Here is a 15,970-nt window from a genome sequence, read left to right on the forward strand (position 1 = left end):
TTATTTGCACAAAGTTTCAGACAGAGGAAAGAAAGGCTGCAAGAATCCTGAGGGGCCTGGGTGCGTGGCCATACATGTGCTTGAGCTCATCTATTGCCTTTGGGGCACAGGATACGTTGTGACCTAGCAGAAAAGATTATTCCAGGCATATGAAAGGTTGGCTTTAAACGTACGCATACAGACCAGTCAAGTCTAGCCAGCATTACAGTTGTTTCCTACAAATCGTGCATAGTGTAGCAACCCCTGCCCCAATAATGGCAAAAGCGTACCTACCCCCAAAGTGCGCTGATAGGATTCCTAAGGTAATACCCAGACTGAAAAAGGTTGTCCTACGCTTTTCTGCCACGCCGTCACCGAAAGATTTGTGAAAATACTCATTGCATTCCCTCTGTCTGTGATCACACTTAAACATGGCTTAGGTGATTTGCCGCAGCCTGCCGCCGGCGCTGTGGAGTAGGCCTTTCCAGAGAAGTGAAGGTTCAAATGGTTGCTTCTTTAAGGTGCAAACTAGAATTCTGATAAAGAAACAAACAAGAGCCCAATTGGTTTTAGAATTAGTCGAAAAAAGGTACACCTCAAAGCAGATAGTCAGACAGCACAGACAAGGTCAGTTTTGTAAGAACACAATTTTAAATTTTCTTTGGTTAAACCGATGATCCTGGTCATTCCTCTGGATGCCTCTGTTCAGCTCAAGAGAACAATAAGATGCTTGGAAGATGGGAGGGAATGGTAAACACAGCAGGTATGGAAGACATCATTACATAAAACAGTATACCTGCTGCCTTTTCCTGAGAATTTTCACCGTCCACTAACCTGTTAATGTACTCAATTGACTCAGCTTCATCATATCCCTGGCTATGGCATGGAATAACTTGTGTAAGAACACAATTAAAATTGCATTTTTCCTTTCAGTGTGCTTGTTATCCAAGAAGTGCACTGTTTTCAAGTATGCTATGGTGAGCATACAGTGGGTTTCTAGGCAACTGTGCCAGATCACCAAACAGAGCAGCCACACAAAATGATGGCAAGAATCAATGGGGGTAGAGTTGCAACGCTCGTGAACAGGCCGTAACTGCTCAATTGTTTTTTGAATACTTTGTCTATTTGTTTGGAACAACAAAGTCAGAAAACAAAATCTTCTGCCACATTTTGAAGCTTGTGCACTAGCACTTAATGATCTAATAAATCTAAGACATTTCATAGACCAAGCAAACTGTGGACAGTATTAGCCCATACAATGCAACAAATTCAAAGTGAACATGGCTTTATAAATGCGCAGTTTGAAAGCGCATGTACATATTCTTTATCTTTCAGCATAACCACTTGTCCCCATCTCCGCCACACCCACTCCTGTTCCAAAAGGTAAAACTCCTTGGAAAAGGGCAGGCAGATAATATTCAGGGCACGGTGTTCTACTTTTCTCTATACATCACCCAAGAACAAAGTTGTTGGGTTAGAGTGCTGTAACACTAGAAAGAAGCCAAAAGGCAAATGCTGTAGGTCTAAGTGAGGAACTTATCCTTTTTAAAACTCTCCTATTTAGGAAGACAGGATATTTGGTAAAATTCCTTCAGACAAAACTTTTTGTATATTTCCCCCAATTTGTTGGGCACAATCTTCCAATTCACAGCAGGGTATCATACGCCACCCATGAGCTTGCAGGAACCAAGGACCATAAACAAAAGCTCCTGTGGGATCCTGCAGTGACCGAAAGCAGCACCGAGGAAATGACCAGTTCAGCAGAATACTAACACTTCATGAACCCTTCAGCAGCTCTGTGTACTTTTGCACAAAGCCAGCAGAAAGAAAAAGCAACCTAAAAGATGTAGACCTATTTAATGACCATACCGTCCACACACAGGAATGCTGATGGCAGGGGAGGATGATGGATATGAAATGAAAAGACACCTGCCACTTGATGAAGGACAAACGAGGAGATCTATGGACAGCAGACAGAATTTCAGAGGATGCCGAGCCAGCCAAATGCTTCACTTCTTCCAATGACCTCCTACAGGATAGCACCCCAAACTCTGGGAAGCACACAGAGTAGCCTTATTCAGAGCTCAATAATTCATAGTGATAAATCTAGAAAGCTTACAGGCCACCACATAATGTCTTTACATTCCACCCAAAGTCTAACTGTTCCTGTGATTACTTAATTCAAAGCCATGTAAGGCATGTCTTAAATCCTACTGTTAGATGAGGCAGCAACCACAAAAACAATGTGCAGACAACTGAAGGGCTTTGGAAAGTCTTTAGAGAGAGCAAAAGCTTTCACTATCAACACTGAGGTCCTTTTTAGCAGTAGTGTCTGCACTCCTCCATCGTAGAAGTTCACCGTGCAAAAGTGGCTCTTTGAAATCCTTATTATTAAGGAAACACCCGAATGCACATGTCCCCTTTAAAAGGCAGCGCAGTGGCACACATCAGGTGGTGTCTAACCAACCAATTCAGAATGGGAGGAACAGCTTTCTCCAGGCAGCTGAGATCTTGCAACCAGCGATGGACGAAAAATCAGATGTAAAGCGGCAGCACGATCTGAAAGGTAACGCGACAACACTATGCGCTTTTTGGCTCTCCATCAATGTTAGACGAAGATCCTTTTGCTCAAGTCTCATCTTCCTTGGTATTGTACTGTATTAACAAGGAAACGAAAAGCCCCCTTTCCTAGACCTAATTGGAAATATTGCCCATTAAGCGACTACTTTCGTCATTCTGATATACTTGTACTTTAGAAAATTGAAAACGGTTGATGCAAGGCTGGAGCAGCCCTGGGGACATATATAGTATGTAGATTGGTAAGGACGAGCAGGAGATCGAGCAAGGTCTACAGACAGGCACGATCGTCCTTTTTGAACAGCAAATACCTAGAAAGGGAGACCTTACAGGCTCTACGCAGCGCAAGGTTGTGAATTTGTGGTAAATGTTCACACTGGATTACGTCTGAAAGACCGACTGACTACACAACTAAGATTTGCATGTCGCAACAGGTGCGCTATCTTTTTCTGAGCCAGGCCACCCACATCATCCCTCTATACTGCCTTTTTTGGGAGAAAAGATTGCCTCCTACGTAGGAGGAAGAGGCTGCCGGAAGTTGCCTTGTTAGGTTCTGCGGGGGTGTATGACCAGTCCTACAGCTATCTCTGGAGGCACACTGATGAATGTGAATCCCCCCCCCCCCCGTGCCTAAGCATGTCTCCATTCCACTCTCTTCTCTCCGAAGGATTTTTCCTCGTTTCCATGGGAACAATAATGTGGAAATTCAGGCAGCTGCTGCACAAGACTCCCTCCCACCTGGTCTACTTCCCACCGTTCAGCTATTCATCGTGCCTACTGTGCCTGTGCAGCAAGCCCCAATAAATGGATTCCTACATGGCAGGTATTGTGAACCAGGACAACCTGTTGCTTGGCCGATGGCCCAACAAAGAGCTCTGCAAGAATTTCAGAGAGGCAAGTACATTTCAAAAATAAATTGCCTCATGGGTGAAGCATAACTCAGGAGATCTGCCCGCGGGGCAGTGCTTCCTATCCTTGAATCTGAAGGTCAGAGGTGGTCAACACAGTCTGAGGCTAACAATTTGAATAAAGACAAAAGTAGAAGTCGGCAAACTTGCCACTGTTAAGCTGTCAAAAAGAAAACTAATTCACATCTGTAGAAAAGATGGCGGTGATGATTTTCTACCTAAACATGAAGGTACATTTTGTTGAGGAATCTAAAGCTGATCATTTTTTCCCAAGTGCTGAAATCATCTGCCATCTTCATTGTAAGGGCAACAATAAGGAGTGATGTCCAAGAACGTAGGAGGGAGGCCAGCTTACTCTTCTCTGGCCCCCATCTTTGCTCCAGAGGAAAGCGGAATTTATCTAAAAGTCGTGTTTTGTCCAACCCACTGCTTGGGCCTTAAAAACACTATCGACACTTTCTGCCACTGTTTTATCACTGTTCCTAAGAATGAAGCAGATAAGGGACACATATTTAAAGGCCAGACCTCACTCAGGCTCACATCAGTGAGGATGGAGGAGGCGGGGAAACTTGAGTTCCAATAGTTTTGTTTCACTCCTCCTAAAACAACTGCAGTAGAGCCACTGAGTTCTCTCTACGCTGCTCACTTGGCTGGGATGGAGGCTACTGCAACATTCCCTGCTGCTTCTACTGAAGATTGCCACCTTGTCAGAAAAATAAATATCGGCTATTTGTTCAGGAACTATATTCTGGAAAACCAAATCTGCCAGTTAAATAAAAATGTATGGAAAATTCTACGTGTTCTTTTTTTAGTGCGGAAATTATCCCTCTGTTTGCTTTAACAACCATTGACAATTTATTTAAACAAATCCAAAGTAAATTTAAAGCGATTTCTTCTTGTATTTGCCATTTAAAAAGTATATTTCATAAAGGTAAAATACCGAATTTGACTGATTTTCCAATCTTTACCTTTCTTGACATAAAAATACTGGCCTGGTTTCGATCCTTCTAGTTCTGCTGCTAGCTTGGCCTACTGGAGCTTCCAAGCGTTTATGTAAATGATTCATAACATAATTTCCTGTTTTCAGACTTCCAACATCCGAATTCACAGAACGCAATAAAGTCTCTATTCTCTTCTAATGCGTTGTGCCCTGTAATTCGAAAACCTAATCTCCCTTTGAGCTCACATAATTTCATTTTATATATAAGCAGATGATATTAGCTGAATGTTCAACCCATTTTTCCCTACATAGGTGTTATCCTACCCGAGTAGAACCCATGTTGAGTATGAATACCACCCATACCGTTTATAAGCACAAAACTACCTATGTTGTATGTATTCTCTGTTGAAAATAGCTTTTCCTCAAATAAAGTATATATATATATATATATATATATATATATATATATATATATATATATACATATTTACAGTTCCGTAAACACAAGAAAACACCCTGCCATATCAAGCCTCGACAAATTACCAATTCTACAACTGTGTTTAAACGTTTTTTGAAGCGCAAACAACGAAGGCTGAATTGTTTTAAAGTGTTTTGGTAACCAGTGAAGTGATTTTTTTATTCTTTTTTTCAAGTATTTGGAAATCAGTGCTGTTTTTCCAAATCGGGTTCCAGTTTTGTTCCGGTTTCAACCTCAGAATTCTTCGACATTCTTTTTCAGCAATTATCATCACATCTTCATCCAAAGGAAGAAACCAGGGTCGGGCTGAAGTTGAAAGCAGCCAAGTTTTGCTTGAATAATGCATCTCCTGGTTGTAGAAGCAATGAATCCCGGGAGGTGTGTGTCATCAGCGAAGCCAGCTCTGATCTAAGAACGACTATTATTAGAAGCCTGAATCAACTATACAGCTGGAGGCTATGAGAGTCATGGTTTCTAAGTCAGAAAAAAACTTCACAACTTCCAATTTTGGAAGTGAATTTTCGTTTGTGCTTCACAGTTCACGACTCTGTCAAACGTAATGTACACAGATTCTCTAATCTTTTCCATCTGTGTGACAAGAAGTGTGGGAGGACACAGAATTTGTAAATGCATTTCTTCATCAGATGACATGGCGTCTAGTGTTTTTTTCTAAGACGCATCCACTGTCTGTTGGAAAGCTGTTACTGCCAAAATATTACACATGCTTACAATAGCCTTTGGGTCAGCCCCTCGCTCATAGCTGAATGGCTTCTTTATCTATCTCCCTTCCCCTCTCCTGATTCGATGGCTCTGCTCCCTTTTCTTGTGATTGTCTCGGCCTGGCCTCAGTGTTTCAAGGGAATGATGTATCCTTCTAATGCTGACATTAGACTTTACATTGCAATCCGCAGGAAGGGATATTTTCTCTGCCACTCTCATAGTGCTCCCCTTTCCCTCTCTCTTTCATATCCCACACCAGCTTTCAACATTTTGTAATGGGACATTCTCTGTCATGTCAGAATCAATAATACATAGAGAGAGTTGCTTCCGCATTTTGGGAAAGAACGCCTTTTATTGAACAGTAACAATGCACTACATCTGGGTGATCTTCACTTTGGGAATCAAAATGATACTTAAAGAGAATCAGTCTAAAAGGGAGACAAGGAAATCTCAAAGCATAAGGCAGAGAAACAATCTCAGCTGATTGGAAAGAAAAATGTCCCATCACTGAACGACGTGTCTCTAGTGAGATGGGCAGAAAATCAGGCTACTTCATTGCCAGCAGGTGCTATCTACTGGAAGATTCACAAAGCTTGCAGAGTTCGCCGAATCAGGCCCCAAAATAAGTTATGGAATAGCAGCTTTAAAAGAATTAAAGAACATCTTCAAACGATATCACCGTTGTCCGTCTTGGCAGACCTCTTGGTCTGCATGACAATATGGTTTCCCATTTTTAAGTGGCAAGAAATAGATCTGAAATCCAAAGAGTCCAGCAGTGAGACTATGGATCATGGTAAGCTTTACTGGAATCTTTTCAATACAGACTCGTCCATGTGTGAGAACCGTTATGACGTTTGTAGAGGGCTCAGAAAGGTCTCCTTGTTGTAGAAGGTCTGAAAATGTGGACTAAGTAGAGGAGGTAGAAAGTACAGAAACAGTTTCTAAAGGCCTATGGCTCCCAAAATACAGTAAGAAGAGGGTGTGAAGCAGGGCTAACGATGGATACAGGGTCTGTTGGTGCTACAACAGGTGTATAAACGGACATACTGCAAGGGACTGATGGGTCTACCTTCTATGAATCTTCTGCTAATGTGTTCACTTTTTGGAAGTGATCTGCACATTTATAATTGGATATGATAGTAATGATAATTATTTTGAAAAATAAATTAATATCCTAGTTAAGTAGAGAAGTCCCCTTTTGTTTTGTTTTTTTCTGACTACATTCCTAGAGGTCATGCATGTGGCCCTTTCCTGGATCACAAGAAGCTGATTCATCCAGCTTGCTCGCTACCACCTGCAGCAACACTAGTATTCTTTGCATTTTTTTCTACAACTATGATTGCTTCCCTGTATTGATGCGCTTCATATCATACCAAGCGTCAGTCTCCACACAGCCCCACGTGCTCCCACACTGTCTCCGAGTGAAAATGTGGCCATCAGTGCTGAAAGCGTAACTCGGAGCTGGCATGGCTGTACGATGTAGGACTGGTGTGCTGGCTTTTTTTTGTCAAAGGAGGAAGTAGGAGATTGATTGTCATAGACCGGGGAATCAAATGCCTGAAAGCAGTCAGAAGCACGGAGACTTAGGAAACAGTAGTGAGAAGGAGGAGGGGTCTCACAATAGCAATGAAGTGAAAGAAATATTATGAAAACCTAGACAGGCTTTCTATCTGGCTCCATTATGCTTAGTTGTGGTGTAGTGAAACATAGTAAAGACTATTTGTTGGGAAGACAGGGAGTGTTAATATTAAACAATCCTACAGTATGGTTTCTGCTTGCCCTCTCTTCCTCTTCCTTATTCTAGCTCATGCTAGTGGGCGGGTATTTAAAAGCCTTTATCGCAGAGACCCTAACAACAGTGGAACATAAAACAAATACATTGGTGGGATTTGGAGACAGTCTTTATAAGTGAAATGTAATGTAAAATGAAATGGGCTATGTGTGGCAAGACCAAAAAAGAGACAATGCAAACCTTTTATGTTTTCGTGCTAGAGAGAGAAACCTTTTAAAAAGCAGACATTTGCAATTGTATGGTAATCTATTTTCGGAAGTTGAACTAATGTAATTACTATGCATTAAAATATAGAGAAGCAACACTCAAACAAGAGCAAGGAATGTGAATCTGGGTGAAATCTGGAGACAATACAATTTCAAATGTACAAATAAGTATTACTTTTAATGTAGATTTTGTGCATATCTTGTATGTAAAGGTAATTTGTAAAGTATTTGATGTCACAGGTATACCAAAAGGACAGGCATGCTTCCGGACTGCTTAGATTCAAGACCAATATCTATAGAAAAAACATAGCAGTAACCTAATAAACATCACAATTGTCACTTGGGGTATTCCAGCCACCATCCACAACTACCACGAGATCACTTGGATGGACTGATCCAACATCCATAGATACCTTATGACACCACCACACCAACATCCACAACTAATACATGGAGGCACCTGCCAGCATCCACAAACATATGGGAGCATCCAACCAGCATCCAGAACTACATGCATTATCGCCACTATCCCTGGTATTCACAACTACCACAGGGCACCACCCAGTCAATATACACATCTCTGATCTGGCAGCACCAATCATTATACACAACAACTGACAAACATCCTCAGCAACATGAAATTTCGCTGCTAACTTCCACAGCTATCGCATGGTATGATCCGCCAATAATCACAACAATCACATGAAAGCACTTGCCAAACTTCACAACCACGTGGTAGCATCAGGCCAACATTCAGAACTACATGGCATCACCACTCAAGCAACCACAACTACCATAAGTAATCACCCAGCCAATATCTACAACTATGAAGTAGCAGCAGCTGTTTATATCCAAAGCACTCACGTGGTAGAAACAGACAGACCGTCACAACATGGTACCACCCTGCCAATATACACAACTATCACACAGAATCACCGCTCCAACGTTCACAGCAACAACATGGAAGCAGCTGCCAGCTTTCCTCGGTCTACTTCCCAAGCCGGCTATTAAAAATAGCATTCTGTCTGGACAACACCCTGACCTTCGAGGCCCAAGCTAATTCTGTGACGGGGACTGGTTTTCAGCTTCTGAGAAGCCTCAAGCTCATCGTTGGCTTTTTCGACACTTACACAAGGCAAATCATTGTGCAAGTTTAGATTTTGTCCCGTCTCGATTATTGCAATGTCCGATCTCTGAGAGCGAAGGAGGCTGTAAAAAAAATAAGCCTTCAGCTAGCCCAGAACGCTGCGGCTGGACTGCTGTGCTCTCTCCCAAAATTGTGTTCCGCTTCGGGGCTCCTCCGGAAGTTGAAGTGGCTCCCTGCGGACAAGCGTATTCACTGGAAGACGCTGTGCATTGCCCACAAGCTCCTACACTCCCAGCGAGGTCCCCATCCTGGAGACCCTCATATCACCCTATCTGCCATCTCGCCCTCTCCGGTTGACTAATCTCCTGAGTCAAGAGAGTAGGAGCCGGAGGCTCCCCTTTCCTGCTCTGGCCCGACCTTATGGCTTAATCTGCCTCTCCCCTTTAGGAACAGCAAGAACCATTTGTACTTTAGAAAATCTCTTAAAACCTGGCTCTGCTAACGAGCTCCGCCCCGTGCGGTGAAGGTAGTGATGGCCCCATTTCTTGGGTTCAGCGCTGGGAATCCCCGTCGTTGAGGTAACTACACGCACTACAAACTATTTTAATGTAACATAACTACTACCACTTATCATCCAATCAACATCCACCACTAACACTTGGGAGCACCTGCCCAACATCCATAAATACTACACGGGAGCAGCCGGCCTGCATGCACAACCACCACAGGGAAGACTTAACCAATCTGGCCAAGATCCACAGCTGCTACAGCACTGCCCCACGAACCCCCAGAACTATCACAGAACAGCTTCCGACAAAACCCCAAATATCACAAGGCAGCACCCGTTTAATATAACCCCCTGGTTAGATGACAACTGGACAGAGGGTCTGTTGCAGTGACAAGTCTTTTCCCGCGGCCTGTAGACTGTAACAAGGCTAGTGTCGGATTTCCACTGAGACAATTCTGGAGTTAACGTTAGAGAGAGACGGTCCAAAAAATAATAGGCGGAGCAGATTTCAAGTAAACACAAATCTTAATAATGTATTTCAGCCTTAGGATTCCGCATCCTGCGCCAGTCAGTGGCATTTACAACGAGGCACATTTCCAATGCAAGTCACCAGGAGAGGCTGCCATTGGCAGCTCTTGCTGGCCCTGCCTGCTGCCACATGCCACCCACATTCCGGAGGCACGGCAGGGACGAGTAGTTCTGGGGCGATCAAACTGTTCTTCCAAATCTATCCGATGTTCCTGCTTGGTAGAAAGGGGAATCTGGGTAAAGTCACTGGGTGTCCCCCAGGGCTCGCCCAGCTCCCAAATCCATCCATCTTTCTGCACACCGAGCAGCCAGCGCGTTTCCACCTCTTCCCAGGCAACAAGCAGAGGGCTCATGTTACTGAACTGCTTATAAAGAAACCCTGAATGAGCATCCCCTCCGACGGTTTTCCAACTGTAAAATCACAGCTCGAGTGGCTGGGTTCCTAAGCAACCATCCGAGTGTCACCGGAGTGCCAACGTGTACCGAGTACAAGTGCGGATGTGCAAGTGTCAGCAGGGCACGGTGTCCCTCTGACAACATCCCTCCCCGCTGCCTGCAGCAAACAAAGGGACCAGCTCTGGACCCAGGATGGCTGGAAACGGCCAGAGCTGCTGGCAGAGAAAAGAAGCCCCCATACAGCACGTCTCGTTTCTACAGCGGAGGGGGTCGGAAGGACCCCCAGTCAGCAAAGGCAGAGCCAGCCCAGCAGTCTCCCCACCAGTAGCAGCAAAGAGGCTAGAGCTGGGCCAGTGATCACAGACCACGGAGCGGCAGTGGTGTGTACCAGGGCCAGAAGATGCCCGACTCCATCCCACCTTACACTGCGTCTGTGCACCACACCACTCCCAGCCATTGCCCCTCTATACCACTCCAATACTACGGCAGTGCAGCCTCTGCCCCATCACTGTCTACAGCCCTATAGGACGCCGAGGCAAGAGCATGCCGAGCCTCCGTCCTGCACCTGGGACGCCTTTATGTACACAGGTCGCACCTTCCCTCTGCAACCCACGTCACACCTCTGCAGCCTCGACACCAGCGGCGCCCACCGTAGGCCGCAGCCAGAAGGTCTCGATATCCCCATCAGATAAATCGATATAGGATGGATCTAAATGAAACTAGTTTGCATTGTCAACGGCTACCTGAAACACCCTGGCATTCCTGGACCTGTGTTTACCCACAGCACATTCATGCAGTTCTTGCCTCAGTGGCGCCCCTCTCGACGGCCTCTGCCTCCACCCCGAGTACAGAGCCCCGGGCTGCCTTCCCAGTGCCACACAGGGTTTGTAGTCACAGACGGCACCTGGCACACAGCCGCATGCACCTTCCACACACTGCACCATATAGAGGTGCCCAGCCCCATCACTCTAGTCTAGGTGCTGCCAAGCTCCATGAGCAAGATACAGGCGCAGCATCCCTTTCTCCGCCCAATCACTGTACACAGCAAGGCAGGCAGTCTGTGATTGGGCGGAGCCATCACACAGGCTGTCTCCGCCCAATCACTGGATACAGCACAAGATGCAGTCTCACACTGCACCGTGCAGCCATCGCTCCGCCCAATCACTGAACACAGCACAAGAGGCAGTCTAGCACTGCACCGTGCACAAAACACAGCCGCAGTATCCCTTTCTCTGCACGGTGGATGAGCAGCACAGTGCACAAGAGGCAGTCTCACACTGCACCATGCAGCCATCGCACAGTTTGTCTCCGAACAATCATTGTTTAGAGCACAGTTCACAGGAAGCAGTCTCTTCACCCAGTCCATGTATACATTCCTCATACAAAAGGCCATCGCCTCATCTATCTCTGCACAGTGGCCACAGTACACGAGAGACAGTCTTTGGTCCATACCCATGCATACTGGCCTCAGCAGAGTACACGAGAGACAGTCTGCGCACTGGCCTCAGCAGAGTACACGAGAGACAGTCTGCACACTGGTCTCAGCAGAGTACACGAGAGACAGTCATGGGTCCATACCCCTGCATACAGGCCTCAAAGTACACGAGACATACTCTTGGGTCCATACCCCTGGTACAATGGCCACAGTACATGAGAGACAGTTGCCACATCCATGCCTCTAATACGAATCAAGCCTCCACTAGCTCTTAGCATTCCCTCGTAAGCACACACTGCCCTCGCGAAACATCACAAGCTGCCATCATGACACCGACAGATCTCTGTACCCCCAAAACAAGACGGCCCTTCCGGCACCCTTTCGCCCCCAGCAATTACAGCTTTTTAATACCTTCAAATATAAACACTCTTATGGTCTGCACCACCACAAACAGCCCTCTTTATCACCACCCAGTCAGCCTTTTTATCCCCTACATCTAGATTCCCTCTCTTTTGCACTAAGAGGAGTCCATCGTTAGAACAGACATCTCTAATTAGACAGCTCGTAATTCAGATAAAGAGACCGCTCGTCTATACCACTAAGCAAAGGTAGGTGTTCTTTATTCCACAGCAGTCTATTATATCCTAAAGAGACAGTTTATCCCTCGGTCCCTTTTCAAGACAGTCTCCTACCCTCTAATGAGACAGTCCGTTTTTCACGCCTAACAGTCAGCCTCTGTCCGCTTTTAAATACGTTATTTGTCCCTGAACAGACGACCTCATCTGTTTCCTCATAGAACAGCACCTCCTCATTTGTCAGCAGATAGAGCCAAGCCCCGCCCTGCAAAGACAGCCACTTACAGATAGTTGTCATTCGCAGGCACCCCTTGCCTACACACATGTGGGTGTCTCAACCTCTTCCCCCCGCGGTCTGTCCTTATACCACTAAGCACATCTCTCCCACACAAACAGCTTTTCTCAACCCACGGATACCAGTCAAGACCCCTGTAGCGTCAAACCGCTAACGATCTACAACTGGGCTCTGTCACTTTAGAGAACCTCTAAAGTGACAGAGCCCAGTTGTCGATCATAAGCGGACCTCTCCACAGGCAAGGTGTGCCTCAGATCACAATGGCATTTGTCGTTTCTATCAGAAGCGGTCTCTTGCAGCACCAGGGGTTTCTAGGCGCTCTTAACAGTGACAGCTGCCAGCCCTTTCCCCAAGAGGCTACTTCTGCAGCCGGAGGGCCCTGAGCTGATGCCTAGATACATCTCTGGGGTAGAGAAACCGGTCATGTTGCCGTGCATGCTAGTGATCGGCTCTTAATGAAATCCGGCTTGACTCTCCCAGGGAACACCAATTCTACCAGTCAGAGCGCAATGTCACTCCTCGTACAGTGACCGCTTCCCAGTCACAAAGGGTGTCGCCTCTCTGCAGGTACAGCGTCTCACCTGTCTAAAGGTAGGGGCCCGTCACATCCTACCTCTCCTTTTTAGCGTCAACTAGCGTCCTTATTCACGAGAACAATAAGTCCCTAAAGCCTCTCTCATATTTCTTGACAGCTGTCATTCTCTCACACAGAAGCGGTCTCTTCCTGTAGCATGAATCCGCCAGACATTCTTTCTTGTTTAGTGAGAGCTGTCAGTCTTATCGACACAGTGGGTGTCTATCCCGGAACCTTGGCATCTCTCCGATCCTATCTCCACGTTGTTGACAGACGCCACTCCTTCTCTTCAGTGGGGCAGTCTCTTCCTATATCGTAGAGTCTGTACTGCACTCTTTCCTATTTAGTGACAAACGACACCGCTCCCTTTATAGGAAGTGTCTATTTCTGTTGCATAAGGTGTTTTCCTCTTGGTGACAAAAGGCACTCTTATCTCTTTACAGATGCTGTTTAGCCCTAAAGCATGCAGTCTCACCGACCCAGTCTCCTCTTCTGTGACAGCTGGCACTGGGTCTCACGTGAGCTTTCTCGAGCTACGGTCTAGAGTCCATCGGATCTCCTGACCTCTTAGTGACCGCTGTCATACTCTATTCACGGGAGCCGACGCTCCCCGGAACCTGGGGTTTGTTAGACTCTCGCCTCCTCACTGACAGCTACAATCTTCTCTCTTAACAGCCTTGCCTATCCCTACATTTCGAGGTCTCCAACACTTCTTTAAAAAATAGCAGCCACTCCTCGCTCTTCAGAGACGCTGTCTTCTTTATCAACGGACTGTGTGTGTAAGACCCTTTCTCGGTTTCAGAGACAGCTGTCACTCAACTCTTAACAGAACCAACCTATTCCTGCATCTGGGACGGATGAAGTTCTCTCTTTAGTGACAGCTGGCATAAAGCACCTTCACAGAAACCATATAATCTTCCGGCCTGGGGTCTGTATGATCCTACCTCGTCTTCAGTGACAGCTGTCACTCCCCCCTTTTTACCAATAAGGTCCATCTTCACTGGCCTGGGTCTGTCGGATACTGTCTCTTATTCAGTGAGAGCTGCCACTCCGGGCTCTCCACTGAGCTATCCCGTCTGTCAGGTCCTCTTTACTCTTTAATGAAAGCTGTCACTCCAGCCTCTCCTCAGAGCTGTATGTCCCTACAGCCTGGGCTTTCAGGTTCGACCTGCTCTTAATTACCAGGTGACTCCCAGATCGCTCCACAGAACCCCCTATCCTTTAAGCCTGGAGTCTGACAGGTCTGGTTTACACTTTCGTGACAGCCGTCACGTCTTTCTTTTCACACACTGTCTGATCTTATTTATTCTCGAGTGACACGCGTCTATCCCTACAGCCTGCGGTCTGCCTACTTTTTATCGCCAGCTGACATGCCTCTCTACATAGACTCTCTATCCTTACAGCCCGGTGTCAAGTCATGTCTACTCTTTAGACAGATGGCACCCCCTTTCTCTCCACAGAGACTGGCTGTCCATACAGCCTAGGGTCTGCCGGGTTCTGCCTGCTCTTAATAGCCAGTTGATACTCCAGTCTCTCCAGAGCTACCCCTACATCCCGCGGAGTGTCAGATACTAGGTACTCTTAGTGACAGCTGATAATCCAGTATATCCCTACGGCCTGTGGTCGGCCGTATCCTCTTTACTGACAGCTGTCACTCCAGCCTATCCACAGAGGCTCTCTATCCTTACAGCCTTGTCCTGTCAGATATTCTAGATTGTTAAGTAACAGAAAACACTTACTTACCACAGGGGCTCTCCGTGAGATATTCTCTCCTACTTAGTAACTGCTGTCATATCTCTCTCTGTATGGACCCACTTCCTTTAGACTCCCGTTAGGTCCTATCTTTTGTAAAGTGACAGCAGCCATGTCCCTCTCAGCAGGTATCCCTCTCTCTCCAAGCATCTTCCCTGCAGCCCAGTCTCTCTCTACTCTATCCGTAGTCACAGCTCTCGTTTCCGTCTCAGGAACGGTCTCTTCCTCTGGGTGGGGCTTGAGATGTTCTAACTGCAGTACTGACAGCTGTCATCCTCTCTCTCGTCACACAGATTGCCTCCGTCTATATCCAGCAGCACACTCTCTTCCTCCCTTGGCGGTCACACACTGGCCCCTTTTCTATCCCAGGGACTGTCTCTCCCCGCACTCTGGGACTTCAACTGTTCTGTTTCCAGTACGGGGTGCAGTCATACTGTCACTCTTTCTTCACAGAGACTGCCTCCGTCTATAGCTAGCAGCTCACTCTCTCCCGCCGTTGGTCAATGGTCTCTTTTCTGTCTCGGCGACTGTCTCTCCCGCTGTGTGGGTGTAATGCTACTCTAGCCCCATTACCGACAGCTGTCATGCTGTCTCTCTCGTCACAGAGACGGTCTCTAGCCAGCCGTCCACTTTCTCCGCATCCGTTGGTAGGCAGTCAAAGCTCTCTCTTCTAGCCTAAGGACTGTCTCACTTTGGCTGGGGCTAGAGCTGCTCTATCACCAGCACTGACAGCTGTCAGACTCTCTCGTCACAGAGACTGTCTCTGACCAGCAGCTCACTCTCTCTTCCTCCGTTGGTGGGCAGTCACAGTTCTCTTTTCTGTCTCGGGGACTGTCCCTCCCTCTGTCTGAGGCAAGAGCTGCTCTATCCCAGTAGTACTGACAGCTGTCATGCTGCCTCTCTTCACTGAGTGTCTGTAGCGGGCAGTTAACTATCTCTTCCTCCGTTGATGGGCAGTCACAGATCTCTCATCTATCCTAAGAACTACCTCTTACCGCAGTCTGGGGCTAGAGGTGCTCTATCCCAGTACTGGCAGCTGTCATCCTAAGTCACAGAGGCTGTCTCTGTCTCTAGCTAGCAGCTCACTCTCACTTCCTCCGTTGGTGGGCAGCCAAACTTCTCTCTTCTATCCTATGGACTGACTCTCCCTGACAGCTGTCATGCTGTATCTCTCTCTCTTCACAGAGGCTGTCTCTACCAGCAGCTCACTCTCTCTTCCT

General features: G+C 46.5%; 2 protein-coding genes across 4 annotated transcripts in view; one reads left to right on the top strand and one right to left on the bottom strand.

Moving 5' to 3' along the window:
- DNAJB5 (DnaJ heat shock protein family (Hsp40) member B5) overlaps positions 1-15,970 on the bottom strand; it is a 71,273-nt gene that overhangs the window by 54,410 nt on the left and 893 nt on the right. The window contains exon 2 of one of the 3 annotated variants that reach the window (XM_069213044.1): positions 274-515. The exons of 1 other annotated variant lie outside the window; for it this stretch is intronic. In XM_069213044.1, coding sequence (XP_069069145.1) covers positions 274-412 — 139 coding nt within the window. In that variant the 5' untranslated portion in view covers positions 413-515. Of the gene's footprint in view, positions 1-273; positions 516-13,942; positions 13,990-15,970 lie in introns of those variants that run through there. One more of the 3 variants, XM_069213214.1, reaches the window with a different exon arrangement.
- Positions 2,453-15,970, top strand: part of CCL19 (C-C motif chemokine ligand 19) — a 1,093,152-nt gene continuing 1,079,634 nt past the window's right edge. Inside the window, exon 1 of the mRNA XM_069213346.1 lies at positions 2,453-2,545. The gene's annotated coding sequence lies outside the window, so the exon portion shown is untranslated. The remainder of the gene's footprint in view (positions 2,546-15,970) is intronic.

The sequence above is a fragment of the Pleurodeles waltl genome, chromosome 1_1 (assembly GCF_031143425.1).
Source record: "Pleurodeles waltl isolate 20211129_DDA chromosome 1_1, aPleWal1.hap1.20221129, whole genome shotgun sequence".
NCBI lineage: Eukaryota > Metazoa > Chordata > Amphibia > Caudata > Salamandridae > Pleurodeles > Pleurodeles waltl.